This window comes from Nanorana parkeri, unplaced genomic scaffold, assembly GCF_000935625.1.
Source record: "Nanorana parkeri isolate BGI_ZX_2015 unplaced genomic scaffold, ASM93562v1 scaffold101, whole genome shotgun sequence".
Classification (NCBI taxonomy): Eukaryota; Metazoa; Chordata; class Amphibia; order Anura; family Dicroglossidae; genus Nanorana; species Nanorana parkeri.
This window is the reverse complement of record NW_017306369.1, coordinates 2,058,105-2,076,853: the sequence shown is the minus strand read 5'-3', so window position 1 is coordinate 2,076,853 and position 18,749 is coordinate 2,058,105. Positions and strand designations below refer to the sequence as shown.

The window sequence follows — 18,749 nt, the reverse complement described above, 5'->3', positions numbered from 1 at the left end:
GATCCCAGTGTTGTTGATTTATATACTAACTCCCTGTGCTCCATCGTATTATAGCACTAATCGTGTGCAGAGACGTTTAGTCTCAATTGCATATGCAAACCAATCTTCACCTAAACTGGGCCACACATTTAGCACTTCCCAGTTAGTCTCATAACAGAGGACAATGCCTTCATTCTGTCACTATATTGCCATTTGTGTTTTCAATCTGAATCAGTAATGGGCCATAGTTTTACATCTTACCTTGCATCTAAGAGCAAAGAGAGAGCAGCTAGAAGGCCACACCAGCAGGCATTGATCATTTCTTCCCAAACAGTTCTACCAACTAAACAAGAATGACAAAAAAGAAAAATATGGTATACAATTATATAAAAAGATTTACAGCACTATAATGTCTTGTACATCAGCTTGTTGTCTTTTGCCAGCCCCAGTGGAAGAGCTTGAAAACAGACTAACGTCTACACAACGTCTACACTGTTGCACTGTTTGGAATATGTCCATGAGCATGCAAACTTACAGGGGAGTTTTCCCTTAGAAGCTAAGACACAAAAACATGCAGCCAAAATTGATGCAAAAGGGCAGTTCAGTAGAGAAAACTCTGTGCAGTACTGCCGGTTCTAAATCTTGCTCCGCAATTTATGAATGGGCTGCAAAAAGTGGGCCACGGTGTGCATAGCCAACTAGAGTATAAAGGAGAGCAGCTAGAGTTATTCACTCTGCATTATAAATGAGCCCCTTAGAAAATGTAAAGGCTATATGCAATAATGAAATGGCCCTCCAAAACAAAATATCACATAGTAACCTGCTTCTTGCTCCGGTGGGTCAGACACAGTTCTGAGGTCTTTTTGATCACTAGTTTGTGATGGAGTCTCTTCTGCTGAAATCTGAGAGTCTGTTTCAGCCTGGCCAATTTCTCCTTCAATCATGGTGGTGATGCCCCGCACAAGATCTAACAGGCAGTGAAATGCCACCGACATGGCATATCCCTCTGGAATGGTAGGTGGCTCCACCTTATCCAGCATTTCAAGACTAAAAAAAAATAAAAAAAATATAGGTAGATTACTTTAGATCCATTACTGTAAATATAATGCACTTTTATAATTCCATGGGGGGAATTTATGAATGTGTTTGCGACAACATTTTTTGTTGCAAAGACCAAAATCTCGTGCTAACTAACCGCAAAGTTTTATCCCTTTTGTCTTTTTTGAAGTGTCCTTGCAAGATATTAATGTTTGCGACTCACTGCACGTTTTTTGACATTTCACTTAATTTCTCAACTGCGAAGTAATTGCATTCAGCTTTTGTGACATTAAAAGACCTCCAAAACTGTTGCACATTCTAGAAGTGCTCCTGAGCACTAAAGTATTGGACAAATACTTTAGCTTCATTCCCCCAAGTCAGCTAAGCACTTCAGGGCTATTCCGCTGTCCTCCAGGAGATTCCCAGCAAGCTTTCGACTATTTAGAGACAATTCTCCTCATGAAGGTATTTGGGAATGAAACATGAACTAGGATAATAAATCCGTTGCACTGGAAATCAGAGATGTGACAGTTTAAAAGACACTGATGCGACCAAATTGATAAATTCCCCCCAATGTATCTTAATATGTACACCAAATGGACACTTATATAATAACCTTCAAGTGTTTTTAAAAAGATCCTCATTCCAGTAAAAGATGTTTTTGGCTAGAATCCAATATACTAAAAATGGTGTTATATTATCATTTTTTTTTCTGGCTCAAACAAGTTTCATTGGTTGGAAGAATACTGCTATCTTCCCACTTACGCCAATTCTAGCATGTCAGCTGTGGCTGCATGCCCAAAACAGAGAATTAAACTGGGACTGATTAGGATTGATACCAAACAGCAATAACAAAACTGGGGTTATGCAGCCCAAACCAACAGGTCTTGTCAATGGGGATCCAGACACTTGCAAGAAATTGAGCCTGGCGTGTTGATCAGAACACCAGGTTCAAAAACTGTGTATGTATAGAAATATAAATTGAAATGCCATGAACCAAAGCAAATATATTACCTGGCTAAAGCTATCTTCCAATGGTTCAAACTTACTAAGTTGCCTTGGCGCTGCCTTGAACAGAAATGGTCATGATGGGTATCCAGGTGCCTCTGTACTCAAAGGCAGGAAGTACACTTGCACTGCCAGCAGCTGCTACCATTCCGGAAGTGCTTTGATTAGCAGCAGGACCAACGGAGCTGGAACTAGCTGCCATTAAGAAGAAAACAAACAAAATGTGTAAGTCAAATATACCAGTGAGCCAGAGGAATTCTAATCAAAAGGGTAAGCTTAATAGTATTTCTAGGAAGTGCAAAGATGGACTTCCCCAAGCACTGCTTTCATCTAAGTTGATAACATAAGGAAATTCATGGTTTGAAGGTGTTCTCATACTTATATCAGGCATCCAAACTTAGAAGGACTTAAACTTTAGCCTGTAAGACAAGGCACTCCTGCCCAATCTGTTCCTGCAGAGGATGTATGAACCAGGAAAAATCATCAGCAGTTAAAGTACAGTAGAAGCTCCCCCTAAAGTGTCACAATATTTGAGGTTACTTGGCGTTATGTAGAGGAGGGGGTGGACAGAGACACGTTTTTCATTTCTTTCTTCTTGGGGCAGGGGTAGGGAGGGGGACTGGAGGGTAAATGGATGGGGTGGAGGAGAGAATGTGTTTGGAAAGGGAACATAATTGAAAAGGAGGTGAGTGAAGATTATAATATATGAGTTAATCAAAAAGGTATAGGGATGTACCCCAACCGGCTTTTTAATGATCTTCTCTGACTTGTTTTTTATGAGTATTGTAATGAGATAAGAACAATGGCATAATTGAATTTCACTGTAAAGAGGATATGTATGTTTATAAAAGAGAAAATTAAGATATATAAAACAACAAAAAAACCTCCATATCTGACACTTGCATGAAAAAAAAAAGATGTAAAAATGGCTAGGTAATGATTTCAGCATCCCAGATGTTTAGTCTACGAATTACTGGATCAGATAACAGAAGACTAATTTTTTAAACAATATTCAGTTAGATCACTTCTTTCCTAGTTTTCACCAAAACAGACAAAAAATTTAAACATGCCACAAGAAGGAAAAAAAATACCATTAGGGTTAGACGTGATGGATGGATTTCCAGTACTTGGAATAAGGAAAAGTGACTGTATAAAGGATCCCAGAGCATTGACAATATCCCGAAAAACTTTAGTGGAGTGTTGCTTCATGTCATAGGACTGGCAGAAAGACCTGGATGTGGTAAAGTATTCTTGTTATTAATTCTGATTGATTTAGTGCCAGTATCTTCAGAAGTCAGAACATACTTTAACAATACCAATTAAAATACACAATTACATTAAACACTACGAGAATTCTGTTAAGATGCTTGTACTCTAAAATAATAGCAATAGATTTGAAAAATTAGAGATATTAGGTGTTGAATATTGAGGTTCCAAGTCAATATATATATATATGTGTATGTATGTATGTATGTATGTATGTATGTATGTATGTATGTATGTATGTATATATATACATACATATGCCGCAACTACAACAAATTATGTTCTGCACAGCTAAAATTAAAGTGATCTTATAACTTCGGGGTTTTTTTTTTTTTTTACTTTTTTTGTTTATAGGGGCCAGACTTACTTTAAAAAGCTTTTTTATATTCTTAAAATTTTTTTGTTTCCTTGTTCTCGAGCGGTGTCCAACCTGCTTGCCCCAACCCCTATGTACGGGTGACTCCATCATCTAGCCGGCTACTGAGGAGGCAACCGTGCGTGCATGCTCAAGGCTGTGCCTGCACCTAGCCGTGTGCGTCTATAGACACACACAGTGTGCGGCTAGCCATGCCCCCACTCTTGCAGTCACAGATTGACTGACGGCAGAAGGAGCCTATGGCTCTCCTGCCCTCAGTAGTCTCCCCCAAAACCAGGAAGTTTGGGGAATGGCAGAGAATGCATTAAGGTAAAAAACACCTAGCCTTTAGTACTACTTTAAAGGAAATCAACAACATCCAGCCAGGTTCTAAGGGTGGATTTAAAAACTTGCAGGAAAGGTGAATGCCTAAATGAAGCTACTGCCAAATACAATAGCTATATCACTGGCTGGACTCTAGAACACAAAGTATTGCAAGCAACAGAGATGCAAATGATGCTCATGAAAACACTATGGGGTTTCACTATGTTACTACACAGAGGGGTCCCAAAAAAAAACCAAGATTTGCTTCTGGAACTTATCTTTAAAATAAAAATCGAGACCACAGGGTTAGGGTGACCCAACTACTGCATCAGGGTTTACTAAATCTGTCAATACGGACAGTCAACCAAAGAGGAGAAACAAGTGAAATGGAGTGTAAATAAATTTACCTGAGAAGCTGAGGCTGAACACAAAGCCTATGTATGGACTCCACAGCTACAGCTCGGAGCCACTGTGGTTTATCAGCATCCAGGAATTTCACTAGCAGCGATAAAAAGATTTCACACTCTGTCACCTAAAAAAAGTTTAGTTTCAAGAGGTTATTCTAGCGCAATAAAGTAAAATGCCCATTTGTGTACAACCAAAATGGAAGCTTTAAAACCACAAGTAAAAACACCTATATACAGCACCTATTTGGGGTTTCATGGCACCTCCCCAGCAGACAGCGCACAAAGCTCTAGTTTTCACCCATCTTTATAATCTATAGTTCAAAAATTATGTCAAATACAGTTCTTCCATGAAAGTTATCCAATAGAAAAGATTTATGCATGTACCAGCGGGCTAAAGATGCTGCGGTCTTTTTTTTTTAAATAAGTGGAGTATAGTTACAGACTAGAAATATAATTGGATTGACAATTGTGTACTGCATGTTAGTTGGAGGTTTGAGTCTCCTCAGACTTTTCCCTCTTTTTCTGTGATCAATGCACCTGCAGAGCTCGTTGTATATTATTTGTCTACTCCTATTTCATGATATTTCACCTTTCTTGAATCGACTATATCTCTTGTTATACATACGGCTGCACCCATTACTTATCTAATATTGGTCGGGAAAAGCAGATGAGAACACCTGAGATGTTTTGTCAGATCATATCTTTATTGCTTATATTTGAACTGGGGTTTGGGATGGGAAGGAGGCTGGAGGGGAAAAAGGGAGAGTTTGTTTTATTTGTATTGTTTGAAAACCATTCAATAAAAAAAAAAAAAAAATGCATGTGGTGCTTGCATCTGAATTTACTTTACACTTCCATTATATTGCTATGCCCAGCAAAATTGTTAAATTTCCCCTCACAAAGAGGTGAACCTACTTAAAAAGAGACCTTAGCTTCTGAGCTGAAGGGGCTGGGTCAGCAGCGCTTTAGCCACTATTAGGATCAACCTCTTTCTAGGGTTGGACCTATGCCATGGTGACACAGACACACACATGACTTAAAAGGCATATTTAACGCTCAGTGGCTTCTGCATATACCTACTGCTAGCAAGCAGTAGGTATATGCAAAAAAAATAAAAAAAACAATAAAAAAAAACTTTTAAAAGGGGTTTAATAACTTACCTGTGTCATCGCCACACGCTCCCGTCCGAACATCTGAAGAGTCTTGGGCGGCCGCAAAGGAGCTTGGGCAGGCGCATGTGCACTTCATATGTTCGGCCAGGAGACAAGGAGAGACACAAGGTATGTCTATGGAGCAGCATGCACCCGCACAGACTCCATGGGACATCAGAGGAGAGGAGGACAGAGGAGTCAGCGCTGGATCGGAGACCCGCACCAGTGCTGGAGGGATAGTGGAAAAGGACAGTAAAGGAGAAGATGATCGAATCAAGAGGCATCATTTAAGGCAAGTCCCAACAGCAGGATTGGGAAGGGGGAAAAAAATTCTGACTTTAATGTCACTTCAAGATTTCCTTTAGCAAGCAAGCCTGCTACGGACAACAGCACACATCCTTCACAGTCTGTGTACTGTATAACAGCCAGTGGCCACCAAAAGGGCATTTTAATTTTTTCCATGAAAACCCTCTTTAGGCTACATACATCTTACGAAGACTAAATACATTATTTGTTATATACATGTACAGAACATGCCAAAACTACAACAAATTATGTTCTGCACACCAATAATTAAAGGAAAACAACATCAAGTTAGCTTACCAGAAGGCCATAAAACTGTTTGATAAGGACCGAAACAACTCGAAGCAGTCTCATACAAATAGGAAAATAAGGTTTTTCAACTGGTGCAGGAGAAGAATTACTGCCAGAGCCCTGCCGAAACTTTATATTTGGAGAAAACAGCTTGATCACAAGCGGGCACACTCTTTCCTTCAAGAGGAAGCTAAATTCTTGATGCTGATAAAACGAGAGATCAAGTAACTATAATTAGTTTTCGTCATAGAAAAGAAAACAGAATTCAGCATGAATATAACATAATAAATAAGCCAGAAAGGCATAATATAATTACAGGCAAATAATGAATCAGCTGGAAATGTCAAAGAATGAATTGAGTGTAAACTATAAGCCCACTAAAAAAAAACAGTAAGATTTGATCATAAACAAGTGTAGTCAAATCTAGAAGATTCTTTCATCAGGCTTATTGGCAGTTTAAAAAAGGTGTCTTAGATTGCAATACTCGTATTGCAGAACCACGATGCCCTAAATCAGGGGTAGCAAACCTCCGGCCCTCCAGCTGTAGTGAAACTACAAATCCCATGATGCATCTCTCTTCGGGAGTCGTGGCTGTGAGAATCTTGCAATGCCTCATGGGATTTGTAGTTCCACCACAGCTGGAGGGCCAGAGGTTTGCTACCCCGCCCTAAATAATCATGATGAACTTACCATTCAATGGAAGCATAAAACATTTAAACATAACTAGCTGCAACAGAAATCTTTTTAGGTCCAAACAACCAATTCTTAAGACAATTACATTTAAACAGCCACCCATAAAGTAAAGATACTAAAATGGCATATGAATAGCTTTCTAGATGCAGAGTTTACATTCAGATCAGCCTTTTATGACTTGCTATATCTACTTTCTACAGAGTATGGATGCACTGATACCGATACTAGTATTTGGGCGAGTACTCGCGAGTATCCCGATACCGGAACTTCCGGTATCAGGAAGCTGGCTCCATGCACCCTTGTCACCAGGGAGTATGCAGCTGGCTTCCCGGCCAATCAGGAAGCCGGGGCTGGGTAATGACTCGCCCCTCGGCTTCCTGATTGACCCGGGAAGCTGGCTCCATGCTTCCCCCCGTCATCTAGTGAGGAGGGAGCATGGAGCTGGCTTCCCGTCTAGTCAGGCTTTCTTAATGAGACTTCCGGTATCGGTATTGACGACTACCCAAAAAAAAAAATCTGTACTCATACTCGATCCCGAAAAACCGCCATCGGTGCATACCTAGTACAGAGCAATGGCTGAGAGACTTCTACAATATTCTCATTTACCACAAACACCCAACAATTTGCTCATGATGTGTGGCAGGCTCTGATCTCTGTAACCACAACTGCAGGTAAGTGTAGCTATGAATTTCATATGGCATATTCTTGTTCCTAATCCAAAACATTTCTGTTTAGGATAAGTTAATATCTGTTTTGGGCTACACGGGCATTACTAACTAGGATAACATACTAAAAGATACAAAACATGTAGTGAGCTACTGTATTCTGTTACTGTAAAGGGCAAAGCACTATAGTTCAGTAAACTGTCAGCTGCAATGATGCATTCAACTATCACATCAATTATGGTCCGTTGCCTTTTAACAAATGTTACATCCAAAGTTTGTATGTTTTAAAACTTACCTGTAAGAAAACTTGTGGAAAATCATTGAGGACCGATTCCAGAAGTTCCAGACCAAATGTCCGTGTCATTTCTGTCATTCCCACCAGCCAATAGGGAGCATCAGCATTAACCAGCTGGCATAGATCCTAAGAAAATCACAAAAGCAACATACAGTTTGCATACAAGATGCAACATAACTAAATGTATGACATTACACTAGGCCAGCATTTCTCAACCTTTTGTCAGTCATGGCACCCTTTAAAAGTATGCAAATTCTCAAGGCACCCCAGTCTAAATTGTAAAAAACAACATGTGGTCCCTCCAAAATCCATAGTAAACCCTTATACGAGATACGGGTCTGGTATGGATTTTAAAGAGGAGCACAAGCACAAGCCCTCCTTCACATCAGAGTCCCCTTCTTTCACATCAGGAGCCCACAGCACCCTGGTTGAGGAAGGCTGCTCTAGGCAAGTGCATAACTCAAAAGTAGCCAGAAACAAAAAGTAGCCAGAAATAAAAAGATAGTGATTAATTGTCCAACCAGTATGCATGGGGTGTCTACCCAGCTTAACATCAAAGCAGGTCAGAAACTTGACTGAGCCATCTGTTGGGTGTGCCTGGTTTACATGACTGTCTGAACACAAGTACTGAATCTTTGGACGGTAAAATTATTTCACATATATGTTTTTCAACTACTACTGCTTTTATATTAGTAGTTTGCTTGGAGCTGAAATGTAATGGCAGACTTGGACTTCATTATATTTTTAAATATATGTTTTAAATACTAAACTTGATCGACTCCTAGAGAGCTTGTTTGTAGTTGTGCTAGTGTTGTAATACTTGTGTTATATCTGCCTTTATATAAAATGCAAAAACTAACAGTCGTGTCCAGAGGAATGAGCAGCAACGCAAAAAGCCTTTGCACAAACTACTATAAGCATTACACGAAGTCTCAGATACTGGATGTGTACAAAGATTGACACATTCTTTGTGAACTGCAGAATTATCTTTTTGGCACATATGAGTACTGATCAGAATACTGATCATTATATTTATTGGACAGGCTTCCCAATTATTAGCAAATCACAATAGCGAATGACAAGAACACCTGGTTTCTAAAGCTGCCTACGTACAGCAGATGGCAGTGTATGCACGACATGGTCGCCAAACAATCTTTCTACTGATAGATCTTTATACAACATGCAAGATCTCGTTAGGTGAGCCTGCATGCTTTTGGCTATAGAGAAAAGGGATGAAGGCGCCAGTCTGTCTTTGTGGAAACAATAGTGAACGGCTAGGAACTTCCATCCTGACCCATTCACTTTCCCTCAGCAGGCCTGGCCAGGGTTGTGAACTTGCCTACATACAATCATTCCTCAATCTGACTGCAACCAGTTAGATTGAGAAAATGTTTTGTAATGTATAAAGGCACCCTAAGACTGTGCAGGCAATCTATGCTTAGTTTGATAGAAGGGGAAAGATTACAGGTAAAATAAAAGACACTAGAGAATATGTGCACAAACAGATAATTCCAATGACGTATTAAACAGTGTATGTGTTGTATCAAAACATATCTAGGTTGGAACAGGTTTTTACCAATGCATCTAAATTTAAAACCAGCCACAAGTATAAAACAAGATCACCTATACACTTGCTTATGCTTAAAATTTTAGAACATGCCCACAAACGCGCTTAAAGAACTATGAGGTGAGTGAAAATCACTCAGCCTCATAGTTCGAGCCGATGTGTGACAATGAAACTGTCACAGGTCGGCTCAATAGATCAGGACACATACCGGCGTTCGCTCACTTGATCATCTCCCTGCAGCGAGCTGTGACCGTCACTCACGGCTCCCTGCAGGGATTCCCCCCTCCCCTGTCCGATCCTCCAGCGCTGACTGGCGGAACGGACGGAGGAGGGGACAGAGCCAGCTGTCAATCACGCAGCTGGGTGGATCCAGACAGTAATGTCGGGATCCGTCCCGGCTGCGGCGGTCTCAGTATACAGCTACAGCTCGCGGTATACTGAGCTTAGGGTGACCGGAGGACGCTAGTTTGTGTCCTCCCGTGACCCTGGGGAGAACTATGGGAAAAAGCACTGGCCCCCATAGTTCTCCTTTAAATTTTTGTTACAACATAACTCCACAGTGCAAAGATGGACTTTTGGAATAATCATGAATAAATTCATACATATGATGATCTGATATCTGTTGCCCCTTTACTTTGTAAACTAAAATAAATAAATTTTCTGATTTTTGGATTACCCTCTGCACCTACCTGATTGGTAACATGTCCGACAGTCTATAATGCCTGCTAACAACCAGTCAGATTCTAACTTACATTCGTATTATTACTGCTGAGGTTGGGATTTGATTGGTTGCTACGAGGCAGCAGAAACTGTTGCAAGCTGCTTTTCCATCAGACACATACGGGCTGATTAATAAATGTTGGGCAGATGTAATTCGTATGGCACTAACATCACTAGATGGTTCTGTGGAGCAAAAGACATTTCCTATGCTCTTCAGCTCCATGCACGGGGTGGACCATTTATAAATCAGCCCAAATAATGGCAATACTTGATAAGGAACTGTAGCTATTTTTATAATTTATGTGAAAGACATTAACTTAAAGTGACACCAAGCTCAGGAGTTATATCATAAAAATACATTCAAGTCCCTTAACTATTAACAAAAATGTATCTTATTTGTGTATCACTCAGCTGTAGATGCCCAAATCATCTCCTAATTGGTGCTGACACTGTCCTTCCTTCTGGAGGGTGGCTACTTTTGTTCCCCATGGTCCCTGTGATTGTTGTAAAGCTCACTCCTGTGATGGACTACAATCTCAAAACTACAATCTCAATACAAATTAATAAACTAAATGTGAGACTGTAATTCATCACGGGCGTGAGCTTAGAGTGGTGGCTACTTTACAACACACAGGGACCATGGGGAACAAAAGTAGCCACCCTCCAGAAGGAAGGACAGTGTCAGTATGAATTCAGAGATGATTTGAGGATCTACAGCTGAGTGATACACAAATAAGATACATTTTTGTTAATAGTTAGGCTGGGGTCACACCTAGACGCCAGTGTTTTTGCGTGTTTCTACTAGCAGTTTATGCGCATAAATCAAGTCACACGTTTTTGTGACCAGAATGTGGCTCATGGATGTTAATGAGCAAATACATGTAAAACGCAAGCAAAAAACACAGCAAACCTGCATTTTCAAGCGTTTCCTATTGAGTCTATGAGGTCAAAACGAGCTGTAATATGCCAAAAAAAGCCCATGTACTTTTTCCAGCGACAGGCGCCTTGCTTATTGCGACAAAATGCTCAGATGTGAACAGGGCCACAGAAATAAACCAGGCCTTAAAAGTGCTTGAATGCATTTGTAGGATTTAACTCCTGGGTTTAGTGTCACTTTAATGGTAGCATAAGAGGTAGCATAATTATAATGTTATTTGGTGGTGGTAGCCATGGTGCATTTGTTTTACTCTAAAGAAAAGAAAATATATCACTCAACCCAAGAAATAAGTTTTCAGCAACTAGAGAACAAACACAGCATTACATTTTACATACAAATCTACTTACACAGCTGGATTCTTAAGAAACAGGCTTTTGTGGAATCCCCAGCAGCACAGTAAAGGCTACAAACATAAAAATGCAAACAGGCAACACAGTGTAGTGCATTTATTATGGGTTTGCATTTTTATTTTATAAAGCAAGGCTAACAGAGTTAGCAAAATATCATAAAGATATGTCGCCTACTGCAATAGTTCATCAGAGAAATACAGCATTCTGCATAGTCTTATACCTGAAAGAGCATGTATGCATCTTTAGCACATGGCTTAAGAGTGCTGACAGATCTTCTATTGCTGTTTCCAGTGACAGGCACGGGCTGCTCCACAACATCTGCATACAATAAAGAGACAGAATTTCATCCTTCACACACTAACAAATACCCTCATGTTTTACCAGAATAACTACATTCATTTTAGTAAATTACCAACATGAACAGGTCACATTTGGCTTTTATTACAAAAAAAATGGTTAACAGGATCCATTAACACATAATCTAAAAAGACAAGGTCTTAAACTCCCAGTACAAACACAGCATTTGACCTTGTGGGTCAAGTATTAGATAACTCATAGAGACATGATCACCTATGTTCACAGAAGTGTATGGACAAATTCATGGAGGTCCTCAAAAATTGACAGCACAGTAGGAAACCTAGTTGGGATTAGGTATAATAAATAATCATTGGTGATTTTTGTTGTTATACAGAAATAACTGCCAAGAAAACAAAAATTGCAAATCTGGAAAAGAACAATCAGAATTGGATCCTAGTATATGGCTCCTCTGATATATGTTGATAGAATAACCTACACAGATAGGAGTAAGAGTTGAGGATAAGAAGTGGTAAATGGGGTATTTTGAACAGTCTGAATATGCGATACTGTTGTGTACAATAAAAGTTCTAGGTTTTTAAGAACATTGTTGTAATAAAACGTTATGTGCTTTAATAGTATTGATGTGCGGATTTATTCATACTTAGTGCCATAAAGTCTCATTATAAGTATATTTATATTTGATATAAATACATACTAATGTTCTTCACACAGGGCATTATTTTACAGACCTGTAAATCTGAACACCTCTGAATTCTGAGCAGTGGTCTTAACTGTCTACCATGGTCTAATGGCATTCCGCCAATGGACCACTGAACACTTCTTTCTTCAACAGAAAAGAAATCCAACAGCGGCTGAATAAAATTGGCACAAAACAATCAGCATGGGTGCAAGGTATGGGTACTATAATGTACAGCATTGATTCTTGAATTGTGGTGAACCACCAGGTACTGGGTGGGCTTTAAGTATCTATCCTACTTTATTGCTATTGTGGCTTTTTTCAAACCTTTACAGAGCAAAATACAGTACGGTGAATAGGGTGAATACTATGGGGGGAAAAACAGACCCCGAAGGTTTTATTCAATAAAAAGTGCTATGTTAAAGTGGCTCTGTCACCAGAGCATAATAAATACAGACAGGTCTCCCCACTTTTTAAAATTCTATTTTGATCATGTTCTGAGCAAAGCAAGTATAGTAGGATTCCCACATTTCCTGGAGTGTCTGATCAATGGCAGTGCCCGGCTCTCTTGCAGGCGCGCTCCTGCTGTCAGCCCAGTGCAAGTCAGATGACAGCAAAAGGCTGTCCTGGGAGCCAAACACAGAACCAAGTTCTGGATCAGCAGCAGCTCTGTCTCCCAGAACAGGCACAGTATGCATGACTAGAGAAACTAGAGGTGTTCCCATAAAATAATGGGATATAAGCTTGACCCATAGTACTTCCTAATCAAAATGGGCCCAGACTCAGCTCTCATCTATAGGATGCCTCAAGATAATTTAATAGTTTGATCGGGGCAGTGATGAGCAGCAGGCATTGTACTAAACCATGCTGCTCTGCTGGGTATTTACATTGTCCAATTACATGAGTAAAGTTTCCTTAGACAGTCTGTGGAGAACTGCAACATCTATTGTGGATAGTGTTGGACAAGCTACCAAACCAGGGTGCAGAGAGTGTGTGGCCATATGAACACTGATGAGTTTACCATTTATGCAGCAGTGATGTACAAATTGGAGACAGATGCAACTTCAGGACCTGGGGATTGAGGCTGGAGCTGGGAACCTGTCAGCGTTGCAGTGCAAAATCTAAAAAGCTGTTAGAGCTAAGAGGTGTGTGTGGTCTCCTGTTCCATTTAGTCATGGGGGCAGAATCCTCCAGCCGTGAAACAGAAAAATGACAATCTCATTTATGTCATACAGGAGGGCAGGAGTAAAACCCATGTGTCCTATAAGCAGGTGGTCAGGGCTGATCACTGAGATATGGGTGGCCACTTTATGCACTATGCGTGTACAGGAAATAGGATGTAGCGTCATATGGTGGCAGAATCCTCTAATGAGAATGGGAAGGTGTCATTTCATTTCAGTAATATAAAGGATTTTAAAAAAATCATTTTCTTGTCTAGTTTTACCTTTATGCCTTTCATCCTCCGCCACCATCCTCTCAAATACCACAGTAACTACTTGTCGTACTGTTGCTGCTGCTGTGTTATTCGTTATGTTGTCTTTTGTGAAGTGCAGTCTAAAGCAAAGGACAATTGCCTGAAAGCATATTATGAACAGTGTTACTAAGGTTCGAAAAAGACAGCATAACATATTCTACATTATAAATTTAAAAAGACAAAAGAGCATATTATACATTGAACAGACAAATCTTTATGCCTTGAAGATCTCCAGAATCCTGTGCTAGATTTATACTCTCGCTCTAGATCTACTCTCTCTCTCTCTCTCCTGTGAACATAATAGGATTCTATACCAGAGCCATGGCTCTAAAGCCAATCAATATTTGACATGTATAAAGTCTACCTACACCGTCATGGTAAATCTGGGCTTTAAGAACATATAGCTATAAGAGGATTATACGGCATTGAATATTGACAACATGACTGCCACTGAAGAAGACACAGAGTAAACACAAGCACTTTAAAGGATAACTGAACAGGCATTAAAGCGGACCTTTACACACAAAAATCAAATTCTATCATTGGATCCCTCTATGTATGGTGATTAATAATAACATAGACATGTCAGGTGTAAAATGCTCTGATTGTGAAATAGTTACACTTGCAGAGCATTTACTTCCTGCTTTGAAAGGGCAAAATGACTTCAGTTTGCCAAAGCAATGCACACTGTGATTGCCTTACGATCAGCTGAGCATTGCTAGGAAATCTCATGAGTTCTCAGGGAAAGGCATTTTCCTCCCCTGAGATGACATGCATGGTCACATGTCCTAGTCACGTGTCTCATCACGTGTGCCAGAAAACAAGGAAGTAAAAGGAGAACTAGTAATCTGCTCTTAGTAAACATGGCCACTGTCAGAAGACTTGAGAAGAAAAGAGAAATAAGGTGTGCAAAGAATACAAAGCCGGCAAATATCTAGAAGTATGTGTTTGTAGATTGTCATTACTAAACATTTCTAAAGGTGTGTTTGTTGTTATTTTAAAGATATGGGTAAAGGTGCGCTTTAAGTGATTTGTTTACTGAACAACTATTACCTTTGACAGAGCATCGTCGTGAACCACTGTATTCGTGGTCAGAAGTACCAAAACCGTCTGTAGCAGCTTTAATTCCTCTAGACCATTTTCCATGAGCTGCCATAACATGTTGATGATATTACCAGCTGCAGCCTTTAAAAGATAAATAAAGATCTTAAGCACAAATCTGGTTATGTTAAAGAAAACATCCTGTAACATTTCTAGTAATGTTTTCTTTCCTGGGCTCATAAACATTTATGCCAGCATGTTCACTGAATCCAGTATCATCCTCTCTCTCACCAATATACTCACTAGACCATGAAAGAGGGTTGGCACAGATCCAAGTGACAGGAGGCTGCAGCCCCACTCTGTGAGAAACTCGCTGAACTGAATGCAATAGATTTAATAAAAAGTGGATACATTAAGGCAGACTTAGAGGGATTTTTTTATTTTAATATAGCTGCAATATTTCTAGGTAGCATTAGAAATTTGCCAATTTACTTGTGGCCTGGATTCGTTCTTTAGGTCATCTGATGACAATTTGTCAACAGCTAGAAGATAAGTGCCCATTGCACTGAGCATTCAGGTGCAGTGTTTCATAATAAAGACAATCATATGAGGAATAAAGTTTTAAACAACATCATAAACCCTGCCAAACAATTGAGTGAGGCCATTTAATGTTAATAATACCTATAATATTCAAAATTTCCAAAGCAGGTTTAAATGTAACTGGTGGCTGTGAGGGACAGCAAGAAGCCTCTGGTTTGTTTGAAAAGGTTCATTCCTGCATCACAAGTAGGGGTTATCAGATTACCAAATTACCAACCAAAGGGTCTAAAGGGTGCTAGTAGATTACAGCAATGCCTGGATAAAAAAACTGAATGATAAAGCAGGTGGGCTATGCTCCCAGTATACATCTCAAGGCTTCATTTTCATTTAACTGTAGTGTACCTTTAAGGTAAATAGTAGTAAGTCTGTAATTCTCATACCTCAGATACCACTTCATGTGACATGAGCCTCTGGATAGCAGCAAGGCAAAGCTGAGTGATTTTCTGTTCTTTTGTTCCGCAGCCCATGAGAAATGGTTGAACTACTTCAGAACTGTTCTCCTTCAAAGCTTTAGGAATGATAAAAAAAAGGTAGATTAGTCAAGAACACAACTCATTTATTTGTCTGTGATAGAAGGTAGAAGCAGTTCTATTGTTATGTAATTAGGAAGCAGTATAAAGCATAAGTATAATAGAAAAAGAGCAGACATTAGGGGTAAAGAAGTGGGGGGAACTGGGTCTTTACTGCCAAAGTCACAGGCTTTTCATGGAAAATATGAGTGGAAATGGTGGGAAAGATAACGTGGCGTGCACGCATGCAGCACTTCACAAAGCAGATGATGTCAATGCTTAATCCCTCAACTTTAAGGGCTTCTTCACACCATGTCCATTGAGCTACAAACTACTGTACATGTATGGTGTGAACAGGGTACATAGAAAACAACTGTTTCCCATGTGCCCTGTTCCCACCACACATGTATGGTGGAAACAGAAAATTGCAGTTCAATGGACATGGTGTGAACAAGCCTTAAACTATATCATGATAAAGAAGGCAGAGGCCAGAAATTTAAAAAGAAATACCCAACGGTACCAACTGTGAGGTAGCTCCCAGTGCTCCAGCCTGACTGGCCTTGCTCACTAGGCGAACCTTCAAAAACAGGAAAGTCCATGGTCCCATCGCACTCCTGACCATGAAAATCCCTTGAAGAAATGGGTGCTGCGGTAGTCAACAGGTGGCAGCCTTAACAATCATGAACAGAAGAAGAAGAGACACCGACACTCCAAATTGGTAAGCAAACGTCTATTTATTGACGTGCAGCATAGCGGGAAAAATAGCAAATTTTTCGCTATGCTGCACGTCAATAAATAGACGTTTGCTTACCAATTTGAGTGCCAGTGTCTCTTCTTCCCTTCAAACACAGGGTCATACCAGAAGGCTGTGCCACATCTCTAGTCCCAGAAATCGCTCTGTGGCTAAAACAGTACACAAAAGTCTGAAAAACGCCACAATTTCAGAGCTCAGTTGACATTCCAGGCTAACTTTGCCACATCCAGAGGCACTCACTACATTAGTCCTTTGAGACTAGGGAACAGCAGAGGCTAATATGTTTAATACTGAAAATGGTTTTCATTGGGAAACATTTCAGAGGTGACACCTGCTATTATTCAATAAACAAGAGAATTTGCTGCAAAGTGCAGTGCTTCAGTTTCTTTTCTTAGGCTGACCATACACCTATCAAATGTTTATGTTCAACCCGCGGGATGAACAAAACAAATTGACCCAATTCCTCCATCAACACAAATAGCATGTCGATCGACGAATCCCGCTGTTTACAATGTATTAGCACCTGTCAGAATACCCGATCAGAGCGGGCAGATCATTGGCTGCCGGCTCTGATCAATCAAAAATGTTCCAGCCGGCTTCTTCGATTAGCTGAATGAGGAATGCCGGCTGAAAGGGAGCCGACAGCCCCACATAGTGTGCGAATTTCAGCTGGTACATAAAAAAATCGGCAAAAATTCGACCAGTGTATGGGCACCTTTACTGATTTGAGTGCAACGAGCCAGACTTGCACCCGGGTAATAGTGAAGCCTGTGATGAACCACTCCTTTTGAACATCTTTCCTTGTCATGCTTTTTCTACTAGGAGATTTACTGTTCAAAGAATATGGTCAATAAGGTTATGCCAATGTAAATCTTTTTGTCTGAAATATGTGCACTTTTAGTATTCTAAATGTGTTAACATTTAACAGATAAGATTGTCTAATTAATTAAATGAAGATCAGAACAACATTTAAAAAGACCAATTCATGGAGAAATCCTAGCTGGCTTTACTAATGCTATAAGACAGAGGAGTGAGAAAGATAAAGAAAATGTTTGTAAAGAGTAATAGAATACAATTATAGGTGTGTAATTTATTGTACACTCCCATACACCTCTAAAATTGAGCGTTAGTCTTCGTTATTGAAGTAAACAACGTTATAATAACTAACCTGTCAGTATGTCAGTGTTCCGTGCAGCTATGTTTTTCACCTTCACTATGCCGGATTCTGCAGCCTGAAAGACATAATGCATAATGTGATCAAGTACAAAGCAGTATATTATGGTTCTTTGATGATAACATGTGAAGAAAATGCTTTTGAATAAGCATCACACTCTCTGCATTTATATTTCTGGATCATGGTATATACATTATTCAGACTCCTTTGTACGGTTACATCATGCTTCAGAGTATACACATATTTCTCTACAAGAACTGTTAATAAATAAAAAAATTTATGGTACAGGAAGAAATTAATATGATCAAGAGAGGTACCAAACAGACTTAGTGAACAGTTCCAGTCAAGATTTTTCTCTAGTCTGCCTAAAACTAACCTGCCGTGCCCGTCTCCTATGCAGCAATGCACCCAAACTCTGGATAGAACCATAGAATGGCACCATTTCTACTTTTTGGGCTGATCCCAGTCATCATGTTGTTATCTTTGAACACAACGCTTTGGACTGTTCTAGGGTGATTCCCCAGCAACCCTATTTTAGGCAGGATATGCTTGTTTTCAGCCAAAGCATCTGCTTCTCTGAAGAACATGGTTTGTACAGGATAGCATCTCCTGTACAAAGCATATCTAACAGGGGGGAGGTCACAGTGCAAAAACAGGACATGTGGCAGGCTTATATTTCCCAGTTGGCCCTGAAATACCTCTAGGAAGAGCTGGTGGTCATGGCCAGGCAAATGGAAGATCTGTACTGACCTGTTCTGTCTCTTTCCCCTACAACTTGTACAAACTAATGCAGTTGGAAATAATGAAACCTTTACCTTAAGCCCCCATTCACACCTAGGCGTATTGTAATATGC

The 18,749-nt window shown here is 39.9% G+C and overlaps 1 protein-coding gene across 5 annotated transcripts in view; it reads right to left on the bottom strand.

Moving 5' to 3' along the window:
• The window catches only part of MON2 (MON2 homolog, regulator of endosome-to-Golgi trafficking), a 98,416-nt gene that overhangs the window by 68,890 nt on the left and 10,777 nt on the right, over nucleotides 1-18,749 (bottom strand). For all 5 annotated transcript variants that reach the window (XM_018552918.1, XM_018552921.1, XM_018552920.1 and 2 more), the window contains exons 2-13: nucleotides 17,890-17,953; nucleotides 15,839-15,966; nucleotides 14,871-15,002; nucleotides 13,788-13,917; nucleotides 11,570-11,667; nucleotides 7,776-7,901; nucleotides 6,132-6,326; nucleotides 4,378-4,502; nucleotides 3,117-3,256; nucleotides 2,067-2,220; nucleotides 800-1,026; nucleotides 241-322 (exon numbers count right to left, since the gene is read on the bottom strand). In XM_018552918.1, the coding sequence (XP_018408420.1) occupies nucleotides 241-322; nucleotides 800-1,026; nucleotides 2,067-2,220; nucleotides 3,117-3,256; nucleotides 4,378-4,502; nucleotides 6,132-6,326; nucleotides 7,776-7,901; nucleotides 11,570-11,667; nucleotides 13,788-13,917; nucleotides 14,871-15,002; nucleotides 15,839-15,966; nucleotides 17,890-17,953 (1,601 nt within the window). The remainder of the gene's footprint in view (nucleotides 1-240; nucleotides 323-799; nucleotides 1,027-2,066; nucleotides 2,221-3,116; nucleotides 3,257-4,377; nucleotides 4,503-6,131; nucleotides 6,327-7,775; nucleotides 7,902-11,569; nucleotides 11,668-13,787; nucleotides 13,918-14,870; nucleotides 15,003-15,838; nucleotides 15,967-17,889; nucleotides 17,954-18,749) is intronic.